Below are 23382 nucleotides of genomic sequence, written 5' to 3' on the forward strand. Positions count from 1 at the left end.
AAGGGTGCTTCCGAAGTATGGGCGCACAACCTGAAAATAGTATGTGTACCAGGTTAGGGTTATCAGGTTGTGCACTATCTTGGTGCACATATTTCTGAAGCGCCCAAAAAAGACCACAAGTCGAGGAAAATTTGATCCTTACTCAGGAATTTTGACTGTGTGCAAGCCTTAGCAATTGTCTGTTGGAAAATGCTCTGTCAACTTTAGGTTTTTGGGTTTGTCATATGACTGTCAGAAATTAGTTTGACATGGTTTATCTGCGAAAAGCCTTGTTGGTACGAGTAGACTAAATGCTGTCAAATATTGAGTTCATAGAAACTGCCTCTTCTAGATCCACAGGAAAGCAGATTGAAACACATGGCAGACGATAAAAATAAATTCAAACATCTCTCTCCAGAAATAACGCTCACAAAAATAAATACATGAACGAGAATATCGGTCGGAGACCGAAGACTTGTGATTGAAAGTTAGGGGATCCCCATTCATCCACTCTGATCCTATAGTGACACCGCGTGTCCCATCACTAATCAATTAATAACTCGCTAATTATACGACATAATTCATTCAAAATCTATAGGCTTCTGATCCGAGATATGATGAATGCACATGCAAATTTAGAGCAGATTCAACCTCGCTTTCGTGAGATATCGTGTTCATCTAACAGACAGACAAATACCTATCAACATACTTACCGGTCTTAAGATCGATAAGTAAGAAGCTTTCAATAGCTGGGTGGTGCTTCTCGCGGAATTAAATGAGGAATTTTTTTGGGGCTCCCGAAGTATGCGAACCAAGATGGCGGACATCGGAATGTAATATGTGTACCAGGTTAGGGTTAGGCCATAATTTTATCTATAAATACTACGGGAGGCTCTTGGCTAGTCCTCGAACTGATAATAGGACTAAAATAAGGAAAATTGGAAAAAAATTATCGCCTAACCCTAACCTGTTATCCATGTTACGTTCCGATGTCCGCCATCTTGGTTCGCATACTTCAGGAGCACCATTTTTTTATTAAAGGTTTCAATATTGGCCCACCCAGATTTGTGAAAGACATTGGGATTCGAAAAATACCGCCCGGGCCACGGGTTGAACGACCATATTCTAATATCTTGTTCATACGACTTTCCCAAATTATTGGAGCGTAAAATAGCAGCATGGGTACCTTGTATCCAAGTCAAATTAAATTTTGGGGTCTAGCATAGCTTAATACCACCAGTAGTTCTAGTGAGCGTGTCTCAATAATTTTTGCATATGTCATTCCTCACCTGCCTACGCCATGAATAAATTGCGCCACCGTCACGTAATACAGACAGTCGTCCAAAATGTGCGGACGTTCACCCGAAATCGAGAAAGCTATTTTCTTGTCATAATGATCGCGACTGGGAGAGATGGCTGGATTTAGTGAGTTCGTTATCGTCGGCGCAGATGCCATTTCGTAATATTTGACTTTTCGTGGATGACGTAGTCAGGTGGGGGTTAGGAGTAACGTATGCCAAGATGGTTATTGATTGCTGTGTTCTTAGCCACCGTAGGGTGGCTCACAGAACGCTGGTCGGCTACAACTTCCGCCATTAAGTCCATACATCTAAAAACAAGTAACTGGCTAACTAATCCCATAACCGACATGAACTGGTAATCGGAAGAGAGACCATGGTTCGTCATATGGTTAAGCCGACTTATTGGCTTCCCTTTCCTCTGAGATAAATATGTATCGATCCTCAATTCGGATCGTTTTTAGCAATGGCAGAATAAAAATGTGATCTAAAATATTCCTCCCAAACCATACTTTGAATAAATTCAAAAAATAGTGACGTTTGAAATGAAGGAAACTTTTATTGAAGCATTCGAACTAATATCGTGAAAACGTAATTTTCTTCTGAAATGCTGTGGTCGCCACCAGCCAGCTTATTTCGGTTCTTGGCATTCGTCTTCTGTGATTGTGATGTCATCAATGGCGATATCGCCCTTGTATGAATTTCCTCTTGTCGCTTCGAAGATAAACTAAATATACAATATTGAGCGTCAAAATATAGAATAGTATTTATTTTATTTTCTCCCTGGTGGGCAGATGAGACAGCTTAGTAATATGGCGAATCACCAGACTAGAACAGGGGTGTGCAACCTTTAATGCAGGAGGGTCAGATACAAATAATTGGATGAAACCGCGGCCGCACCTTTATTTATCATACGCTTCCTAGTAGTTACAGGCACAAAAATCTAGGTTATTAATTTTCTGACATGTGTTGTCCGCTTCGCACAATCTTAGCAATTACTGACGCTTATCGCACTATAATTCTATATAATTTTATTGGCACTTAGCGTATCGGTGGAGATGCGTTCGGAGATGATTCTCATTTTGAGTGAACGCGTGGAATCTTGCATTGAGCCAATTCTATGTTTTCTAGGTTGCCCGTAACTTTGCTGAGAAGTGAGTCTCCTTTACTTCCGAGTAATTGAGTGACTTTCGTTGGAGATAAGTCTTCTTTATCTCTGTGTGAGTACGTTTTACTTGGGGTTGAGCAACTTTTTTAGTTTTATTTTGTTGCCCGCCTCTGAGATGAGTTCCCCCACTTCAGAGTAAGTGAGTGTAACTCCCTTCTCATATACCTTTCGTTTATCTCTGCAGGAGTGCGCATGACCCAGCGTTAAGCAAATTTTCTAAAACAAGATTTGTGTAATATTCAACCCACCCTCATCGGCACAGCCCTTCTGTTTAATGTAAGTTTTCCTTCCTGCCAACTTTTGCCTTTCTCCCCAGCTTCAAGGAAAATGTTTATCCCACGAAGCGGGAATCGAGGGTCCTGAGCTCCATCCGTTTGCACCTCATAAATAGCAAAAGTCCCGATGCCGGAACCGTACATGTGATACCTGTGAAATAAGGGTGTCCATAAAGTCCGTCCACAATTTTGTAATGAGGTCTTAATAAATCATAACCAGGTTTGTCGTTTTTTAAACAGTAATTGTTTAAGTATTTTTATTTCATTCAATACATCTGTGTAGGCCAAAACAATTTATGGTATCGATAAATTTCCTTTGCAATTTTAATTTTGTTATGAAGTAAGTTTTCAATATATCTTAACCAGGTTTGTTATTTTTTAATCAGTAATTATTCAAGTATTTTCATCTCATTCAATACATATGTGAGGGCCAAAACAATATATGGTATCGATAAATTTCCTTCGTAATTTGAAAAAAAATTGTAAAGTTCCATAGACACCCCCTATGCATTATATATTGAGGTGTACAAAATAATTTTTAATATTGGTCAGTCAGCTAACAAAGCTTTGGCATATTTGGGGCGTCGATAAAATGAGGCAATAAAATATACAAATAAAACTGACGCGTTTAATCTAAGAAAGAGATTGGGAGCCACTGAATTGGGAGGGTATTTGGGACCCGATAATGGAGGGAAATGGGCAAATGAAAGTCATACACAAACCGACTAAAAAATAATCCATGGAAACGCAAAACCGTAGATGTGATCGCCTGTTGATAGAAAATGAATATATATTAACATTTTTTCAATTCTTATTGGCTCATAGTTTATAAATAACGTATTTAGGGCCACGATAGTGGAGAGAAATGGCCAAACGTAAAGAGAAGCCATACACTAAGCGACGAAAAAATGTGGAACCGTAAATATGGCCGCCTGTTCAGAGAAAATTTTCGTTTAGTTTATTATTTACGTTCTATCCACGCATCTCCCAACGTTTTTTCAATAAAACATACTTTCGCCTTACTATCTGTTATTTGTTGCTCATTGTCAGCCGGTTATTTTTGGGGTGGGCGAGAGACTTGAGAAATTCTCAAAAAGTGGCGCGGCTTACTAAGTTTGAGAAACACTGATATAAATACTCCTTCGAAGTCATTAATCCCTTAATGTGCTTCCTGTGTCTGATAAAGTCTTTTAGACTAGAAACGCTTTCTAAATTCTGACGACATACATTTCGAAGACGGGGCCAGGACGATATGGCAAAATATGCCAGATCAATTTGATCGGCAGTACAATTGGAGGGAAGTGGGTAAACAAAAAGGGAAGCCTTGCACAAAGCGGCTAGTGGCTAGAAAAAAATCCATGAAACGCTAAACCGTTAATATGATCGCCTGTTCATAGAAAATGCATATAAACAATTTTTCATTCATTGGCCCGTTAGATCTTGAAATGCCGACATTTATGCAACGGAAATCGTGCAAGTCTTTATTCCTCGATTAACTATTATGCAATATGTCGTGATAGAAGAAGCGGAATTGCTCAGGTCAATATGACATTTCAGGCCAATTTGATAGTCAGTTCAAACGTTTTCTTACTTCTTGAGTCATTTAAAATATCAATGGAAAGAAATGGCGAGCAATAGTTTGTGGCGCGACCTGGTCGACATTGCATTCAGATCGATTTGATATGTAGTTCAAACGTTCTTCTTCCTTTAACAAGTCATTTAAATTATTGCTGGCAAGAAATGACATTTGCATGGAAGAAATTGTCACGCTTTATGTTGTAAATGTCTCAGAAACGAATTTTCCTTGAAAGCTTAAATTGTGGGAACAAAGAACAATAGGCCTATGAAAATTAAAGTCGATTGGTCGGTCAGGTAATCGTGGGAAAAGACTATATAAAAAAAAATAGCTTTGATCTGTTGTACAAAGCCACTAACAAAAATATGTGAGATTCTGAGAAAAACACCACGTTTTAAAATAACAAATTAATAATTATCCAGTTAGAGTTAGGTTTAGAAATAAGTTGAAAATTTGAACTTCCAGCGCATAATTATCAATACAATATATAGTTATATATATTCTTAATTTGAGCGTTGGAGCGTTGGCGTTTTTTTTTTTATGGGGGATTTCTACAAAAGATCCAAGCTATTTTTTGACCAATAACAAATTGTTCGCGGATCGGCGAATTCAAAGGCGAGTGTTCGATTCGTTGCAGGGCAAACTCTTTTTTAACAACAAAAATGTTTCCCAAGCTTCTTTATGTTAATTTCTTGTTCAATCAATAATGTTTTTCAGCTCAGTAACGCTTTTTAAATTTTGACGACAACCAGTTTGTGGTGCGACCTGGTCGAGATTGCATTCAGATCGATTTGATATGTAGTTCGATCGTTCTTCTTCCTTTAACAAGTCATTTGAATTATTGCTGGCAAGAAATGACATTTGCATGGAAGAAATTGTCACGCTTTTTGATGTAGAAGTCTCAGAAATTTCCTTGAATGCTTAGATTGTGGGAACAAAGAACAATAGGCAACTGAAAATTAAAGTCGATTTGTACAAAACGATTCTGGCATTCTTGCTATTCTTTCGTTTTAAAGTAGTGAAAATTTTAAATTGATAAATATATTAGTGTAGCGTGTTTTCCCAAACAAACAAGAATTTTGGAAAACGACTCATATGTACAATTCGTGTTCAAAAAGGCTATTCAGCTTACATTGCCTCACAGTCAGACTAATATATCACACATAAACAGAAGCGTGATACATTGTGAGAATACAGTTTTTTAATGATAATTACGATCTTTTAGGTGTTACATCAACTCAAATCACAATAGAATACCATACAAGATATGTATGTCACAGTGAATCACTTGTGCCATTAATAGGAGACCTTTTGTGGTTTTCCAAACTTAAAGTTCTCGATCGCCCTTCGAGGTCGAGTCGAAAGTAGTTTCCATGCGACTATCGCTTTAAAAAGCGAAGGAGAGCTACTTTTCGCGAAATAATGCATGTGTCACACACTGGCAGCGCAAATACAAGTTCTAAAGTAATTAGTCTTTCAAAAACTAGGTGTTACATCCTCAAAATCGAACTAGAAAAGGGTTCCATTACATTTAAATCCACGTACATTTAAACCCACGACAATTGCACCTGCATACTATTACAACTATTGATTTTTTGTTTGTTTTAAGGATATTCGAACCCATACTAACCCTAACCCATGGGTTTTAGCACCCGCATATAGATTGAACCCGCGGATATACACATGGGTTCAAATGTACGGTCACCTAAAATATATATCACATAACTGGTGTATATCTCACCAGAATGACAAGCAGTATCTTTCCGTTTTCATCATTGAAAAGTAAGGAGATATCAGAGTGGTTACGTCGCCTTGCCTCATACCAGTCGCTTCGGCGAAGACGTAGGATCCACCTATGAGATAAGGTATATGTTAAATATTTGTTACTAAAAATCGGAGATTGCAGTTTAGGATTTCGGAAATCCAGCTCCTGCTTTCTAAAAATTTCGGTTAATTAACCCTCCAACAAGTGGCTTATTCACACTCTACATTGTTCATATATATGAATTAAGTGTGAATCTCAATAGTCAATTTAGGGGAGCTGACTCTGATGACCTTATGGTCGTATCGCTCCATCCAGGTTATACCCAATTAACTTGTGTATTTTGTATATATTTTATTGTACAATTGCTTGTTTTCTGGTTGACAAATTTCTCTCTATACCCGATCGGAAAACGTTTATGTAACTTAACATAGGCAACATTAGCAGTAGGTTGCAAAGTTCCGAGAGCTTTGGGATTCCATGTACGTACCTATGTTATTCTTGGTGTGGTCGTACCACGGTCCAGTGACCCAGTGACGTCTGCTTGACCTTGTTTGACCTCGGTTCACCTTCCAACGAATCGTGCTTCTCGGTTCTAATTGTCGCCATCCGCTGCAGTAACCATTCCTAGATTCGAAATCGCAGGCGAATGTTTCCCCTGTAATATAAGTTACCAATGTTTAAAAAGGCTCGACTCATTTAAACCATGACTTACTAAACTTTTAAGTTTGAGACCCTTATAATATATGGACATTTCCCCGACCTTTGACTCCCGAAAAATTCTTCCTATACTTTACCATTGTAAATTTTTTGGGGGTTATTTTAAGATTGTTTTCGCGAGTTGGCGCCTGTAAAATGGGGTATGTGTTTCAAACCATCATTGTAATTCATCGCATACAACAATCTGTTCTTTGCAATACTTCTAATTTTTGTGTTTTGAGTCTAAAAAAGTCGGTCTAAATTGGTGAACACTGGACACAGGTCTGAAACATTGGGTAAAAATTCAAACAGGAACATACTTGGCGCTTGAACAGCTTTCCATCTGATGACGAATCCTTCCTTTTCTATAGTATCGTCAGATCGAAACCAAATGTAAGCTTTGTTGCCTTTGGTTAACACTGGATTGAACGGAGTGTCGTAACCACAGAATCTGAAAAATTATTAAACTTATTTAGAATTTTGAAGTAGGGCTACTAACGCGTGATTCACCGCTGGGACGTATCCAAGAATTTTCAAAGGAGGGGGAGGGGTCTGAATTCTAATTGCCAAATTGGAACGTAATGCAGCTAATCCAGCTACGAAATAGTGGAATCGTTAGGTTAGGTTGAAAAATTATGGTTTGGCTATTTACATATGATTACCCTGCAAATCTAGACTGTGTGGGAGGTGTATTATGATGTCTAAATGCTCACCTCTGGTTACCGACCATTGTTGATTCTTCATTGTCATCTTCAGTTATGACGACATAGTCCGCATAGCAACCGCTTAGCTTCTGCGTGGGCCCGTCTTCCATGTCCATGTATAAGAACTCGAACTATAAAAAGTTCTATATGTAAGAAAGATCGAAAGTTTGCCGTTTTTCGTTGTTGAAGTTGAAAGGCTCAAGCGGTTCAACAAATTATTTGTGCGGCCCCCAGCCAGTAAGTTCCCAAGCTTTTCATATTAGGGGGGTGTTTCGAAATTTAGGGGATGGTGAATCTTTTGCTATCAGCGATAAAACTAGTGGTAACTTATAAAAAAAAACTGGTATGTTTTGGCAGACCATTTAGACCGATAAATAATGCCCTTTTCGGAATATTCAAATACAATTAAACTTAAGTTATAAATTACAATGTGGTATCCCACCTCAAAATTAGGAGGGTTTTTAAAATTTGAGGCGGGGGTGGTGTGGGGAAATTACGGTGCTCTCGTAGTGTGTGCACCAAGATGGCGCACAACCTGATAACCCTAACCTGATACACATACTATGTTCAGGTTGTGCGCCATCTTAGTGCACATACTACGGGAGCACCGAAATTACTGCCCCCAGGTCTTGAAAAAGCCGACTGAGATATTGTAAAAAAAGCTTATAGTTTACATATTTCGTTCATAAACTTACTTTGATCACAGAATTCTCTGCCACGGTCACTGTGTAATTGCAGACGGAATCTGGCGGATAATTAGCATGGGGGAAATTCGGTGAAGCGATAAGCCCCGCCTTTCCCTCGTCGTCCAATCCACATCGTCCCACAACGCCTTTCGCTAAAAGAATTTTGAGTGATTATTCTCTTCGAAATAATTGAAATATCCTTTTTTTTTTTTGAGAGGGAATCCTATCTTCTAACAAAACTTGGATGATTTTCAGACAGGAAGAATGTCGATAATATGGTTTAATGATAATATGACCGATCGGCTATCGATTACCCGGACAAAAGTCCGCGGTTCGCATCTAATCTATAGACCGATGAGTGTATCAACTTTCCTCTCTCAAGGAGTATGAAAATACTACCCCAAGGTCACTTACGTTTCTTAGAAGTAGCCGAGCTTGCCAACTTTGTCACCAAAATCACGACCAATACTAACTGAATTCTCATGGCTGCCTATTCTATATGTCGCCTTGTATATGTCATCCACCAACTGGTCGCCTTAAACGCTAACTGATCCGAACTGTCCATGGTTTTTATTTTTAAGCAAATTTGGTATTAAACGTTTCCATTTTTTCACGAAACTATGATGTAAAAATGGCAAATTCACTACCATACTATAGTTATCGTAATTTCGCAACAGACTGTAATTTTACCAAGCATGCGCCAAAGATGATGAACTATAAGAATATCCGTGGTCATACATGAAAAAAGATATCAAATGAAAAGGCATTTTACCGATTTTGTAGTTGCTCAAATACTGGAAAATGCATCTAAATTATACAAAATTTTGCATCTATACCACACAGGCTAAAAATATATTAAAATTGCCTTTTTTGACATGATTTATCGCTGGTCCACAATTAGCTGATTGTTTTATTGTCAATATATTTATTAGTTCTTCGAATGATCTCGTGACACTGTCATCGAAATGTCAAAATCGTGACGCCATTTTATGTCCAACTTCGACATTTTTTGTCCAACTTAGAAATATATGTCTGGTATTTGGCAATCGATTGATTAGCTGACAAGGCGTGTTTCCCTATATAGGTGTGTTATAACCGAAATTCTATTTGAAAAAGTGCTTGTAATTATGAGTTTTCGATATGTGTTCCCTATCACATACTAGCGTTAAGTTTGTTGATTAAAATTAGGCTATAACACGTAGTTCACCGCATGGGCGTGGCCATGAATTTTTGAAGAAGTAAGGGAATAAAATTTATCACACAAATATATTTTATGTTCCATTCGTTTCAATTTTTGGCCGGTACCATATTTAAAAGTTTTATTCATGTGAAATGTTTTTTAAGGTATCTCTTTTGTATCAAAAAGCATAGTGAGTGCCCGACATTGCATTATATTACGCAAATATATGTTATTATTTTACTTTCCATCCATTTTCAATTTTGGGCCGGTACATTATTTGAAAGTTTTATTCATGTGAAATGTTTTTTAAAGTGTCTCTTGTTTATTAAAAAGCATAGTGAGTGCGCGGCATTGCTTTATATTTTGCAAATACAGTATTTGTTATTGGACACAGACTGGACCTGTGGATCGTTTTATTGTTAGTAGTTCAGTACTTCATACCTTTACTTTTAACGGTCGTCTTTTAATGAGCAACTTCTAGAGCAGTGGTTCTTGAACTTTTCAGGTCAAAGTCTCGCGCCCAAGCTATAAAACTAGAATATCGGTTAGAAACCGAAGACTTATCGATCGAAGGTTAGGGGATCCCCAAAATAGTGGTCTTACTCCATAGTGACACCGTGTGTCCCATCACTAATTTATTAATAATTCGCTAATTATAACACATAATCCATCCAAAATCAATGGGCTTCTGTTCCGAACTGTGATGAATGCACATGCAAAATTTCATTCAACCTCGCTTTCGTGAGATATCGCATGCATCTAACACACAGACATACAGACAGACAAATACCTATCAACATACTTACCGATCTTAAGATCGACAAGTAATAACTAGTTAACAAACCTACAAATACCAGATTGTAAGGCGAAAGTATGTTTCTTCAAAACACACTTCGAAAATACCTGGATGGAAAGTAAATATCTAAAATAAAAAATGTAAATATCCAAAATAAGGCGGGCAAGATCACATCTAACAAATATTTTTATCTTTAAGCCCCCTTTGTGGTGCGTATTCCGTCATTTGAGAAACTGTTCTAGAGTCAACCGGTATTTACTAAAGCACCATTTTCTATAATGATTCGCTATAGTTTCAGTAGCTCAGTAAATTGACTTGGCATAACATTGGAATAATTGTAGAAACCTCGGGTATACTTCTCCCCCTATTTTCGAGAAATTCTCAAAATAATTCATGACTCGTGGTTCGCACATGATACGTGGTTTTTACATGTGGCTCATGACGTATGCGGCAAGGTTTGTGCCAGGGGCGGCAAAGTTACGATTTTCTCAATTTCGGTGTCAGATGCGAGGTGTTCACTTATCACTTGAGCAAATGGAATGCGAAAATAAACTTTATTTAACTCATATATATCTGATATGAACGCGCAATTGTATTATATTTAGGCTCCGTTTGATGGTGGAGATTTGTAGAGTACATTCAATATTTAAAAATGACGTCATAATGTGACGTCATATCTAGATTTTACGTAAATGTGTGAAAATTTACATTGCGACGTCATAATTTTTGCTGTAACAAAAAGTGTTTTTGTTTTTATCTTAATTGTACTGAATTCTTATCAAAAAAACAGACATTGGAATTCAAATTATGAACAGCGAGTGTAATATGATACATTACTCATTGTAGAGAAGAATTTTATTGACGGTAACTTAGAATGGTTGTATTTTGAAGCTTCCCTTTGTGATCTTTTTGGTAGATCGGAACCCTAAACATTCCAGATGCTCGAGTGACTCCTGTATAAGAATTTGATTATCTGAATTATTAAACTATAAATATATATAAAAATAAACCTAATACTGGCAAAACAAAATGATATTTGAAGTATCGCAAGTTTGATAATAGCGACAAATCTAATAGGTATTTGATTATGTTAAACAATATACATTCATTCATTCAGCGAGAACACTATGAACAGCGAGAGTAATATGATTTTTTACTCATCGTAAAGAAGAATTCTATTGACGCTAACATTCTAGCCTGATTGTGTTTTGATTCAGAACTTTCTAACCTTTTTGGTGGAGCGTAACCCCGATGAAACATTCTAGAGGCTCGGACAACCTCTGAGCAATAGTTTAATTGTATTCAATTATTTATCTGAATTATCATAAATATTTATATATATAAAAGTAAACCTACTACTTGCAAAGAAAAATGATATTTGAAGTATATCAAGTTTAATATTGGCGGCAAACATACCAGATATTTGATTATAATAAACAATGTATGTATGGGAATGTAACAAGGGGATTCTCCGAATAACAAATTTGTTTATCACTTCATAAATTGTTTTTACGTCAGACTTTCACGAGACTGTATTGCTTTTAAGGACTTGTAACATTCCGCGTTCAATTGATGTTCAATCAACGAATTTGTTCCCGGAATTTTTGTAATAAGAAGGTCTTCCACAAATTTTAGCAACCTTTCTTTTAGCAAAAGCAATAGCTAATATTATATTTTTTATGCTTTTTTGGCAACGCAATAATTCGTTCAGATAATTCATTTGTTATCATATGGTATTTAAAGCAATTTACGAATCTTTATCCATCAATGTTGAGCCTCCGGCCAGACCACTTAGCCTAGCTGTTACAGCCTAATTTGGCAATTATAAATTTCAGCCCCCCTCCCTTAGAAAATTCTGGAAACGTCCCTGTGTGATGGTATATAGGGCAAGATTTTCATATGGAGAACCACGGCCTATCGTCCAGTTGCGGATTTCATGTCGGGTATGGGATTAGTTAACTGTTTCAGATATATGAACTAAATTCAGTACATAGAAAGACGTGAACGATAAAAGAATACGACGTTCATTTGGCATCGAGTCAGAAATTGAAAAGGATCGAGAAAAGGACGAATTTCAGGTTGGATAACAGAAATACGTGTTGTTTCAGTCTGCCGCCGACCGCGTGAGAGGAAGCGGCGGACTGGTTGGTGAGAGAGAGACAGAAGGGGAGAGATGTTAATATTCGGTATAAAATAGATTTTCGTATTTATCTAGAGGAATTTAATCGGCCCAATCATATAGCAAACCTCTACTGGTTGCGAGAAGAGAATTTTTATCTCAGGGAGAATGAGGATATAAACAACAAGGACGCTTACTCATGCCATGTTCCACGTCTCTCGTCAGGGTCGAACCGAGAATAAGTAAGCGCAATTGTTGGGAAGGTTTATATATATATATTCAAGTGTCTTGCTGCACACGAACACAAATATATTTCTGTAACGTTTCGTCTGACCGAGGTCAGACTTGTTCAGACAAGCATTTTACAGTTGTATTTTACGGATAGTTGTATTTTACAGTTGTATTTTACAGTTGCATTTTACAGATAGTTGTAAAATGCTTGTCTGAAGAAGTCTGACCTCGCTCAGATGAAACGTTACAGAAATATATTTGTGTTAGTGTGTAGCAAGACTCTTGAATTAAATAGAATAGTCATTTTCACTCTTGCTACAGCATCCTTACACATTAATACGCATACGGACCCATCTGCGCAAAGGCATAGAGAGCAAGGAAAGGTAGTTAGTTTCACGTAACCTCAACTGTTAGTTATATATATATATATATAGTAATTGTATCGCGAGTTACAGCATGTCATTCGATTCGCGCGTTTGTTATGTTGCCCCCGTGGCATCGCCGGTGAAAACGTTGCCATATTTCTGAGCCTTAGAACGCCGTACATCGTCATAATATATGGCAATAAAATATTAAATGAGCATCACCGAACCGCTTCTGCTTGAATTGAAGTTTTCAACAAGGTTCGCTCATTTCATGTCGGACTTATAGCTAATTACAATTATTGTATTATTGTAGTGTATGTGTGGAGGCGATCGTATATCAGGGTTTTAGACGTGTAACGAATGACGCACCGTAGATTGTAACCGCGTTTAAACTGTGCGTGGCGGGTACTTCCCCATTTATCTATCTCGGTGTAGGTGCTCTCGTTCGCTTACGCACAGTTGCGGGACATATATTAAACGTTAAAAGTCGACATTCAAACCGTTTCGCAAAGTCGAGGAGAGTAGACGCTTTTCGCGAAGTTAGTGCAGTCAGCATGGCGAGGTTTGGTATTTTTTTTTGTTTGGCGAGGATTAGTATTTTACATTGTAGTTTTATAATAGTTCGAATGGACATTTCGGGAGAATCAGAGAACCCGTTCGGTTTTTTATTTTGTTATTTCGTTAGGTGCACATAACAAATAGGTTATGTGCACCGCGACTGATGACACTAGCGTTATATTTGGCGTTTTGAAAACATTGCTTTAGATTTACAGCTTACACAGTAAATCACACAAGACGAAATTTTAAATGGTTTTAAATTAAAATACGCACTAAATTTGTTCGCATTTTTATATCTTTAGACCAGTGATTCTTAAACTCTTTAGACCGCACCCCATTTTTAGAATTTGTCAAGTTTCGCGCCCCACCTCAAAAATAAATAGCTAACAATAAATTACAAATAGTAAGTCGGAGGTACGTGTTATTTAAAAAAAGCATGTTGAAAATACGTGGATGAGATGTAAACATCCAAAATAAAAAAAATATATACCGATATCGGAAATAAACGGGCAATATCAAATTTAATAATTTTTTTTATTTTTAATTAGTTTCACGCCCCCTTAAAAATTGCCTGCCGTCCCCGTTGTGGGACGCGCCTCGCCGTTTGAGGATCATTGCATTAGACTGTTTGTTCCACAAATAAATTCAAAGTATTCGAATATCTGACGTCACACATTTTCGACGCCGCTCTCAAGACGTTTTCGTTGAATGAAAACATTCTCGATAGAAACTTACGCGCGATTGCTTTATCAGTGGACGTATTATTCAGGCCGTAAACGCCTTTACGCTTGTGTTATTTTCTCTAAAACGCAAGTATTCCACAAATTTGTTCCACGGTAACGAATCTATTACATGATCTCATTATCTCAGTAACTTCTCTCACAGAGCCGAAAACACATTAAGCCGAAAGAAGTTGAGGGCAAACATAAGGTAGAAAGCGAAAGTAATCTGATACTTTTAAATAGAATCAATTCTTCAATTCAAGAATTGTTAGCCTTCACTGGGGCAGTTTTTCAGGGCAAGATATAAAATTTCAAAAACACCTTCAAGAACGATGGAAAAATACAACCGCAACCGCCGTGTACGTGTACCCGCGCCACACGCTTGTTTACCGAGGCATAATTACACAATGTAATAATCTACAATCTACACTTTTGGCAAAAAAAAACGTTGCAGTTTGGGAATCCGACCGGCTTTTTTTCTTTTCAAGATAGATGCGAATAATCTTGAGTTAACCCTTAAGAGTAAAGATGACTATTCTGTATGGTATATAGGGATCAATATCCATGTTTCTGAGTGAAGTCTTGTGGCTGTACTTTGAGCAGATTTTCCTGTAAAAACCACGACCTTATTCTAGCGTTATATTTGGCGTTTCGAAAGTATTGTTTTAGATTTAAGCAAAGCGTGTCATGTTAATAATAATTTTGATAAGGAAAGAATAATACATACACTAAAAATAACTTAAGCTAAATATTTAGACCTAAAATTTACAAAAATACTGCAGAATAAGCTCAATGTTTTATATATGTCCTGACGTTTGGCATCTCTTTTGTGCCATTAGCTAGAGGAATTTAATCGGCCAAATCATATAGCAAACCGCTATTAGTTGCGAGAAATAAATTTTCTTTTTATCTCAGGCAGAATGAGGAGATAAACAACAAGGACGAACTTCAGGTTGGTTGACAGAAATGCGTGACTCAATTGTTGGTTTTGTCTGCCGCCGGCCGCGTGAGAGGGGTGGTGGACTAGTAGCGTCTCCTTTGATACCCCAGATTGACGGACGACAAATGAATTTGTAGAAAAAATAGGAGAGAAACGCACAGCTATAAAACTAGCTCCATAGCACTAATAGAATAGAACGCCATTCAATACAATCGCAATATTATGATGTAGTCATCGATGATATTCATAAATGCCGGGTCTATGTGTTGGGTTGTTGTAGAACTTTTGGTATTTTGCGTTGTCGTTGACGAGGTACAGAGGTATGTATTAGGATAGGGAAATAGGGAAAATTTACTGGTGCTAAAATATGTCATACTAAAGCGTCTTGTCTAAAAATGTATTTATATTTTTTTAAAGCTGATTAACACCAACTCCTCCTAAACACTGCTAATGCAAAAATAAGAGCATAGAAATAGTTGAATGGTTAAGTATGGGTGGATTTTTTCTGGGTTCGGGGAATCCCTATGGCTGTCTAGCACAATTGTTTATAATAAGGGGTATAGTTGCTTTATACAAAACGTTCACTAAACACAATTACCGAAACAAAATCACTTCTGCGTCATTTATCGTTAGAAACGATATTAGACACAATAGGCAGATTGTTTTTCGACCCCTCGAACTCATTTGACACCGTTTGCGAACGTCACAGTTTATTGGGACTTATAAAGGCGATGAATCATCATTTTGACGGCTTTTACAGAAGCCATCATGGAAGAATAAACCTTAATTCTGCCGTTCTGCTTGAAGTGGCAAAATGACGAGAATTCATTTATTCAGTAAGAAGGCAAATGGGTCGAGCAAATTTACAATCGACTCTGCTTTAAAAATTCACTCAGATTCGAAAAAAACTAATTTTGTTAACAAAACTTGGAGTACCGCGAGTTTAAAGTTTGAAAAAGGTCGACCTATACGCGCATAACTCTCATTCGGTTATCATTTTCATTAGTTCTCTTCTGCGAGTCCCATTTGCTGTGATAGGTGCGTAGGCGTGATACGATTTCTAGGGTCGGATTATATTCGAATTTTTATGAATTCATCGTTTTACATGCTTACATGTGATAACATAGGTAAGTGTGCGCCCAATCAGTGTAATTATATGTAATGTCGAAGACTTCGCTAATCCGGAACGGCCGTACCCAACGTAGTGAAGCCCCCCGCTTACGAGTAATGTGACTGTGAAGCTTCAATACACCGCGTATAAATATCACGGATTTTTCTTTCCTTTAAATTCTCTCGTTTTTGTATACCTAAGTTAGCATGAGTCGGCGTTGGCAAATATTTGATTTCATGCACAAAGACTCTAATTATAGATGGTGTATGCATAATGAGGAATAGATGAAGAAAATTCACCAATCTAGTAAACGTACAAGTTCATTTAGCCCTGCGTTCTGAACCACTAATGGCGCGTCCATAATCCTGTTAAAACATTTTTTCTCTAGGCAGAACATATTACTTTATAAGGCCTAAGTCTTACTTATTAAACAAAAGCTTGATGGTTGATAAATTCATTTCAGTGTTACTGTAAAAGTAGTGAGATGCTACACATACTACGTTTCGGTGTCCGCCATCCTGGTTCGCATACTTCGGGAAGTACCATTGAATGTAAAGTAGAGAACTTGGCCAAAACGGCGCGTCCACACTGAAGCCCCTGCTTACGAATAATGTGAGCGAGGATTTAATACACCACGTGTATATGTATCACAAATTTGGTTTCTTTTTCTCCTTTTTTCTAGATTCTCTCGTTTATAAACTTAGGTTAGCCTGACTCAACGTTGGTAAATATTTGATTTCCTAAACCAAGACTCTAATTATCGATGACATAGGCATAATGAGGAATATATAAAGAAAATTCACTAAATAATAAGTACATTTAGCCCTGCGTGCTTAAGCAATAAATGGCATGTCCATAATGCTGTTTCCGTAATATTATTTTTTCTTCAATTTTTCATAATCCTTGAGGATTACTTATAAAACGAAGGCCTAATGGTTGATAAATTCATTTCAGTGTTACTGCGAAAGTAGTGAGATGCGGTAAATGTGCAAATTCGAAAATAAGTAACGATATGTCAGCTATGGCTTTGTATATACAGTGTCAGTGGTGGTTACGGTAGACCAGTGGTCCTCAAACGGCGAAGCGCGCCACTAGGGACTGCAGACAATTTTTGAGGGGGAGTGGGGCTAATTAAAAATGAAAATAATTGTTAGGTTTGATCTTGCCCTCTGTATTTTAAATATTTACATTTCTTTATAGATTGTGATTTCATCCACGTATTTTCAACTTGTTTTTTTGATAAAACATACTTTCGCCTTACTATATGTTTTTTGTAGCTTATTGTTAGCTAGTTATTTTGAATTCGGAATTGAGAAATTATAAAAAAGGGACACGGCTTGAAAAGTTTGTAACCACTGAGTGGGCTGACTATTCATCTTTAAGATAAGATTAACGTCGTTCGCTCTAAAATAGGCACCGTACAAGAAACCCCTGTCCTGTTATATAATGTCACTACTTACTATCTAATATTTGTAGCCTATTGTTAGCTAGTTATTTTTTAAACTAGGGCACGACACTTCACAAATCATAAAAATGGGGCGTGGCTTAAAAAGTTTGAGAACCAATGCGATAGACTATTCATCTTTAGGATAAGATTAACGTCGTTCGCTCTAAAATAAGCACCGTACGAGAAGCCCCTGATATACAACGATATGTATGGTGCTACTATTGTCGAAAGAATGGGCATTTTCCTGTTACGCCATTGCCTCTTTTATAACAAACACCATATCGAGAATATTCATTCATATCCCAGAGGGAGACGGGAGTCGATATAAATGCGTAATCATATGGCTTCTCATTTAATTCTAGCTCATCCCTTCTGGGAAGGATGAACAGGCAGATGTCAGATGCGTGTAGCCTTGGTTGACTATGTAGTCTAGTTATTTTGATATATTGAGGGTTTCAGGACAGAGGGGACAAAAATGTTAATTAAAGAGAGATGTGGTAAGTGTGTTAAGGGAAAATAAGTTAATTATGTCAGTGGCGGTTACGATAGACCAGTGTTTCTCAAACGATGAGGCGCGCTCCACAAAGATGGCGTAAGTGGACAAATTTTGAGGGGGCGGGAAGCTAGTTAAAAATAAAAACATTTGTTAGGTTTCATCTTACCCGCCTTATTTTGAATATTTATGTTTGTTTCATTATTAACGTTACATCCACATATTTTCAACGGGGTCTTGAATAACTACGCCTTGCTATCTGGTATTTGTAGCTTATTGTTGGCCAGTTATTTTTGAATTCGGGCGCGAACCTTGACAAATTATAAGAGGGCGCGGCTTAAAACGTTTGAGAACCACTGTTCTATACTATTCATTCTTGAGATAAGGTGATCCGAGAATATGCACGGAGCTCTGGGGCTAACAAAAGACTCTAGTTATTACTTATCGATTTTAATCGGTAAGTATGTTGATAAGTATTTGTCTGTCTGTCTGTTAGATGCACGCCATATCTCACGAAAGCGAGATTGAATCTGCATGTGCATTCATCATATCTTGGACCAGGAGCCTATTGATTTTGGGCTAATTATGTCGTATAATTAGCGAGTTGTTAATTACATAGTGACGGGACACAAGGTATAACTATGGAGTAAGAGCGCTGTTTTGGGTGATCCTCTAACTTTCAATCGATAAGTCTTCGGTCTCTGACCGATATTCTCGTTTTGATATATTGTGACTTGTGAGTTTCGGAAAAATTGTGCGAAATATTTTTATGCAAATTTAATTTATATATTCAATTGAGCTGTGATTTTCATTTTTTTTTCGTTTGCACCCCTTTGAAATCCACAGGCTTGTCCATGGAAAACGACCCATGGGATGGGACAACACACATTTGGGCGCTCCAGAAGTATGTGAACCAAGATGGCGGACACCGGAACGTAGTATATACCAGGTTAGGGTTAGGCCATAATTTTATTCCAATTTTCCTTATTTTAGTTCTATTATAAGTTCGGGGACTAGCCAAGTGACTCCCGTAGTATTTGTACCTGAAATTATGGCCTAATATGTGTTTTATATATCTCCACCGAAGATATTGTGTTCACGAATTGGATAAAAAAAATTATTTCTTGTATAAATTAGGCTTTAACTCGGTTAAATTGACGATTTTGTCAATAATGAGGGCAAATTTATATCTGCTAGGCAGGTATTCATTTTACCCAGAAAAAATGTGCTGTTTCAATCATTTTTTATTTCATGATGTTTCACGTCTCTCTTTGATTAATAAAAGGGGAAAATCGCCTCATTGATTGCATCCATCTTGTCGCAATTAACTAAATTCACGAGAACTGTCCACTTTATTTGCGATCATTTCATGACACATGGCGTGTTCAATTTTGGAAAAATGGGAACTGTCTGAATGTTTGTCTACTTAAACTTAATATGCGTGTTCAGTGACTCGTTATTCGAATATTTGTCTAAGTACGAATACAAAGGTATTACCACCTCAAACAATCATATGTAAGCTGTTTGCCAAGTAAATACCCGGTTAAAACTGAATTTACTTAGCTCGCAGTAATGGGACATCGATGACGTGAATGAAGCCAGTTCTCTCGTTTTTTTTTTATATATATATTCTATTCTCTCGTTGTGTCCACCTATACATACGTAATCAATAATTTGATAATTCGGTCTCTTGTTAGCTAGTTATTTTGAATCCGGGAATTGAGAAATTATAAAAATGGGACACGGCTTAAAAAGTTTGTAACCACTGAGTGGGCTGACAATTCATCTTTAAGATAAGATTAACGCCGTTCGTTCTTAAAATGGTTACAGTACAAGAAACCCTGTTAGATAATGTTGCTACTTATTACTATCTGATATTGTAGCCTATTGTTAGCTAGTTATTTTTTAAATTAGGGCACGAAACTTCACAAATCATAAAAATGGGGCACGGCTTAAAAAGTTTGAGAACCAATGCGATAGACTATTCATATTTAGGATAAGATTAACGTCGTTCCCTCTAAAATAAGCACCGTACGAGAAGCCACTGATATACAATGATATGTATGGTGCTACTATTGTCGAAAGAATGGGTATTTTCCTGTTACGCCATTGCCTCTTTTATAACAAACACCATATCGAGAATATTCATTCATATCCCAGAGGGAGACGGGAGTCGATATAAATGCGCAATTATATGGCTTTTTAATGCTAGCTCATCCCTTCTGGGAAGGATGAACAGGCAGATGTCAGATGCGTGTAGCCTTGGTTGACTATGTAGTCTAGTTATTTTAATATATTGAGGGTTTCAGGACAGAGGGGACAAAAATGTTAATTAAAGAGAGATGTGGTAAGTGTGTTAAGGGAAAATAAGTTAATTATGTCAGTGGCGGTTACGATAGACCAGTGTTTCTCAAACGATGAGGCGCGCACCACAAAGATGGCGTAAGTGGACAAATTTTTTTTTGGGGGGGGGGGGGGCGGGAAGCTAGTTAAAAATAAAAACATTTGTTAGGTTTCATCTTGCCCGCCTTATTTTGAATATTCATGTTTGTTTCATTATTAACGTTCCATCCACATATTTTCAACGGGGTCTTTGAATAACTACGCCTTGCTATCTGGTATTTGTAGCTTATTGTTGGCCAGTTATTTTTGAATTCGGGCGCGAACCTTGACAAATTATAAGAGGGCGCGGCTTAAAACGTTTGAGAACCACTGTTCTATACTATTCATTCTAGAGATAAGGTGATCCGAGAATATGCACGGAGCTCTGGGGCTAACTAAAGACTCTAGTTATTACTTATCGATTTTAATCGGTAAGTATGTTGATAAGTATTTGTCTGTCTGTCTGTTAGATGCACGCCATATCTCACGAAAGCGAGATTGAATCTGCATGTGCATTCATCATATCTTGGACCAGGAGCCTATTGATTTTGGGCTAATTATGTCGTATAATTAGCGAGTTGTTAATTACATAGTGACGGGGCACAAGGTATAACTATGGAGTAAGAGCGCTGTTTTGGGTGATCCCCTAACTTTCAATCGATAAGTCTTCGGTCTCTGACCGATATTCTCGTTTTGATATATTGTGACTTGTGAGTTTCGGAAAAATTGTGCGAAATATTTTTATGCAAATTTAATTTATATATTCAATTGAGCTGTGATTTTCATTTTTTTTTCGTTTGCACCCCTTTGAAATCCACAGGCTTGTCCATGGAAAACGTCCCATGGGATAGGACAACACACATTTGGGCGCTCCAGAAGTATGTGAACCAAGATGGCGGACACCGGAACGTAGTATATACCAGGTTAGGGTTAGGCCATAATTTTATTCCAATTTTCCTTATTTTAGTTCTGTTACGAGTTCGGGGACTAGCCAAGTGACCCCCGTAGTATTTGTACCTGAAATTAGGGCCTAATATGTGTTTTATATATCTCCACCGAAGATATTGTGTTCACGAATTGGATAAAAAAAAATTATTTCTCACATAAATTAGGCTTTAACTCGGTTAAATTGACGATTTTGTCAATAATGAGGGCAAATTTATATCTGCTAAGCAGGTATTCATTTTACCCAGAAAAAATGTGCAGTTTCAATCATTTTTTATTTTATGATGTTTCACGTCTCTCTTTGATTAATAAAAGGGGAAAATCGCCTCATTGATTGCATCCATCTTGTCGCAATTAACTAAATTCACGAGAACTGTCCACTTTATTTGCGATCATTTCATGACACATGGCGTGTTCAATTTTGGAAAAATGGGAACTGTCTGAATGTTTGTCTACTTAAACTGCATATGTGTGTTCAGTGACTTGTTATTCGAATATTTGTCTAAGTACGAATACAAAGGTATTACCACCCTCAAACAATCATATGTAAGCTGTTTGCCAAGTAAATACCCGGTTCAAACTGAATTTACTTAGCTCGCAGTAATGGGACATCGATGACGTGAATGAAGCCAGTTCTCTCGTTTTTTTATATATATATATTCTATGCCGAATTCAATTTTAGATCGCGGTTCAGTTTGGAGCAGTTAGGCATTCGGTAGGAAAGTCATTCGTCAACAATGAAATAATCCGGCGTATGTTCTACAAAGAGCGAAGTCGCTTTTTTATGGAATCATTCGCTGCTGAATTTCAAATATAAAAATGGAAAACTTATTCAGAAGTAGGTCTAAATATGATAAGACAACGTTTTGTGAAGGCAGCTAGGGTATGATTTCAATGATTATAGCGAGAAAGTGGGCGCATACATATAAGACGACGTAATGATATGGCGGACCACGGCCGCTCGTCCTGTTGCGGGTTTCATGTCGGGTATGGGATTAGTTAGCCTGTTAGTTGATAGATGAATGCAATGCCAATCTTGAAACTTGGTCAAATATAAATAGGGAACAAGGAGAGGGTGGACCCAGTTTGGCAACTTTGGTCACAAAAACACGCGTTCCAAAGTGTCCGACGCCGACTGCACGACAGCAAACGGCTGAATGACGAGAAAGGTGAATTTGAGTATCGTTTTATAAGTTATAAGTTTATTTCGACTCCATAATCAGCAATAGACGATAAAAAAATAGATAAAAACAAAAGTAAAAGTAACTGATTATAGAATCGGGGAAGCGAACAAAACCTAGAGTAAGGTGCCTATGTGGTAAGGTGCCTAGAAGTAAGCTGCCTATGAGTTCGGCAACGAAGTAGGAGAGGCACCCGCAAAGCTACAGGGCTATTTTCTTTCTCTATGGCGCTAGTCAAATAGGGCAGTGAATCATTTACAGTAAGTCACGTGAGTTTGTTGACTCATAGTAAATATTATGGGGTAATATTGCTGTTATACAGAAATGGCGGGAAATTATTGAAGCGGGAAAACGCAAATATTTTTTTTTTGATTGGGTCGATAGCAAGAAATCTGTCCTACTCGTTTTAAAGGATCAATAATCTATGTTTAGCTGTTATTTTAAAGAAAAACTTGTTATGTATAAGTAACTGAATATCGTTTTTGATATTTTGTATATTTGAAATCTCGTAATTCTCTAAATGAAAATGAAAGACATCCCCCCAAAATTAGCCGTAGTGTTTGTTTTTCGAAGGAAAATTGAAATAAGACGGGCCCAGTGGCACATTGCAGAACTACTCGCCGCCGTAGGGTGGTTCACGTAACCGCTGGTCGGTTAAATCTTCCTCCGTCATCAAGTCCATGCTTGATGCTTCCGTGAACAAAATAACTAACTAAAACCATACCCGACATGGAATGGTAACCGGACGAGAGGACATTGTTCGCC

At 37.4% G+C, this 23382-nt stretch overlaps 1 protein-coding gene across 1 annotated transcript; it reads right to left on the reverse strand.

The window, feature by feature from the left end:
* Positions 1-457: 457 nt before the first annotated feature.
* LOC120334209 (MAM domain-containing glycosylphosphatidylinositol anchor protein 2-like) lies at positions 458-8707 on the reverse strand. The gene is made up of 8 exons (XM_039401676.2): positions 8562-8707; positions 8157-8299; positions 7471-7592; positions 7078-7208; positions 6549-6716; positions 6038-6149; positions 2694-2871; positions 458-2004 (listed from the first exon to the last, which is right to left on the reverse strand). The coding sequence occupies exons 1-8, from the start codon at positions 8629-8631 to the stop codon at positions 1909-1911; spliced, it is 1020 nt and encodes a 339-aa protein (XP_039257610.2). The 5' UTR covers positions 8632-8707; the 3' UTR covers positions 458-1908.
* Positions 8708-23382: the final 14675 nt, after the last annotated feature.

The sequence above is a fragment of the Styela clava genome, chromosome 15 (assembly GCF_964204865.1).
Source record: "Styela clava chromosome 15, kaStyClav1.hap1.2, whole genome shotgun sequence".
Taxonomy (NCBI): Eukaryota; Metazoa; Chordata; class Ascidiacea; order Stolidobranchia; family Styelidae; genus Styela; species Styela clava.

Coding starts and splice junctions, on each gene's coding strand:
- LOC120334209 (XM_039401676.2), bottom strand. CDS start 8,631: ATGAGAATTCAGTTAGTATTGGTCGTGATTTTGGTGACAAAGTTGGCA. Junction 6,717..7,077: donor GAAAGCTGTTCAAGCGCCAA/GTATGTTCCTGT, acceptor CTTATATTACAG/GGGAAACATTCGCCTGCGAT. Junction 2,872..6,037: donor AGATACTGCTTGTCATTCTG/GTGAGATATACA, acceptor CTTATTTCACAG/GTATCACATGTACGGTTCCG.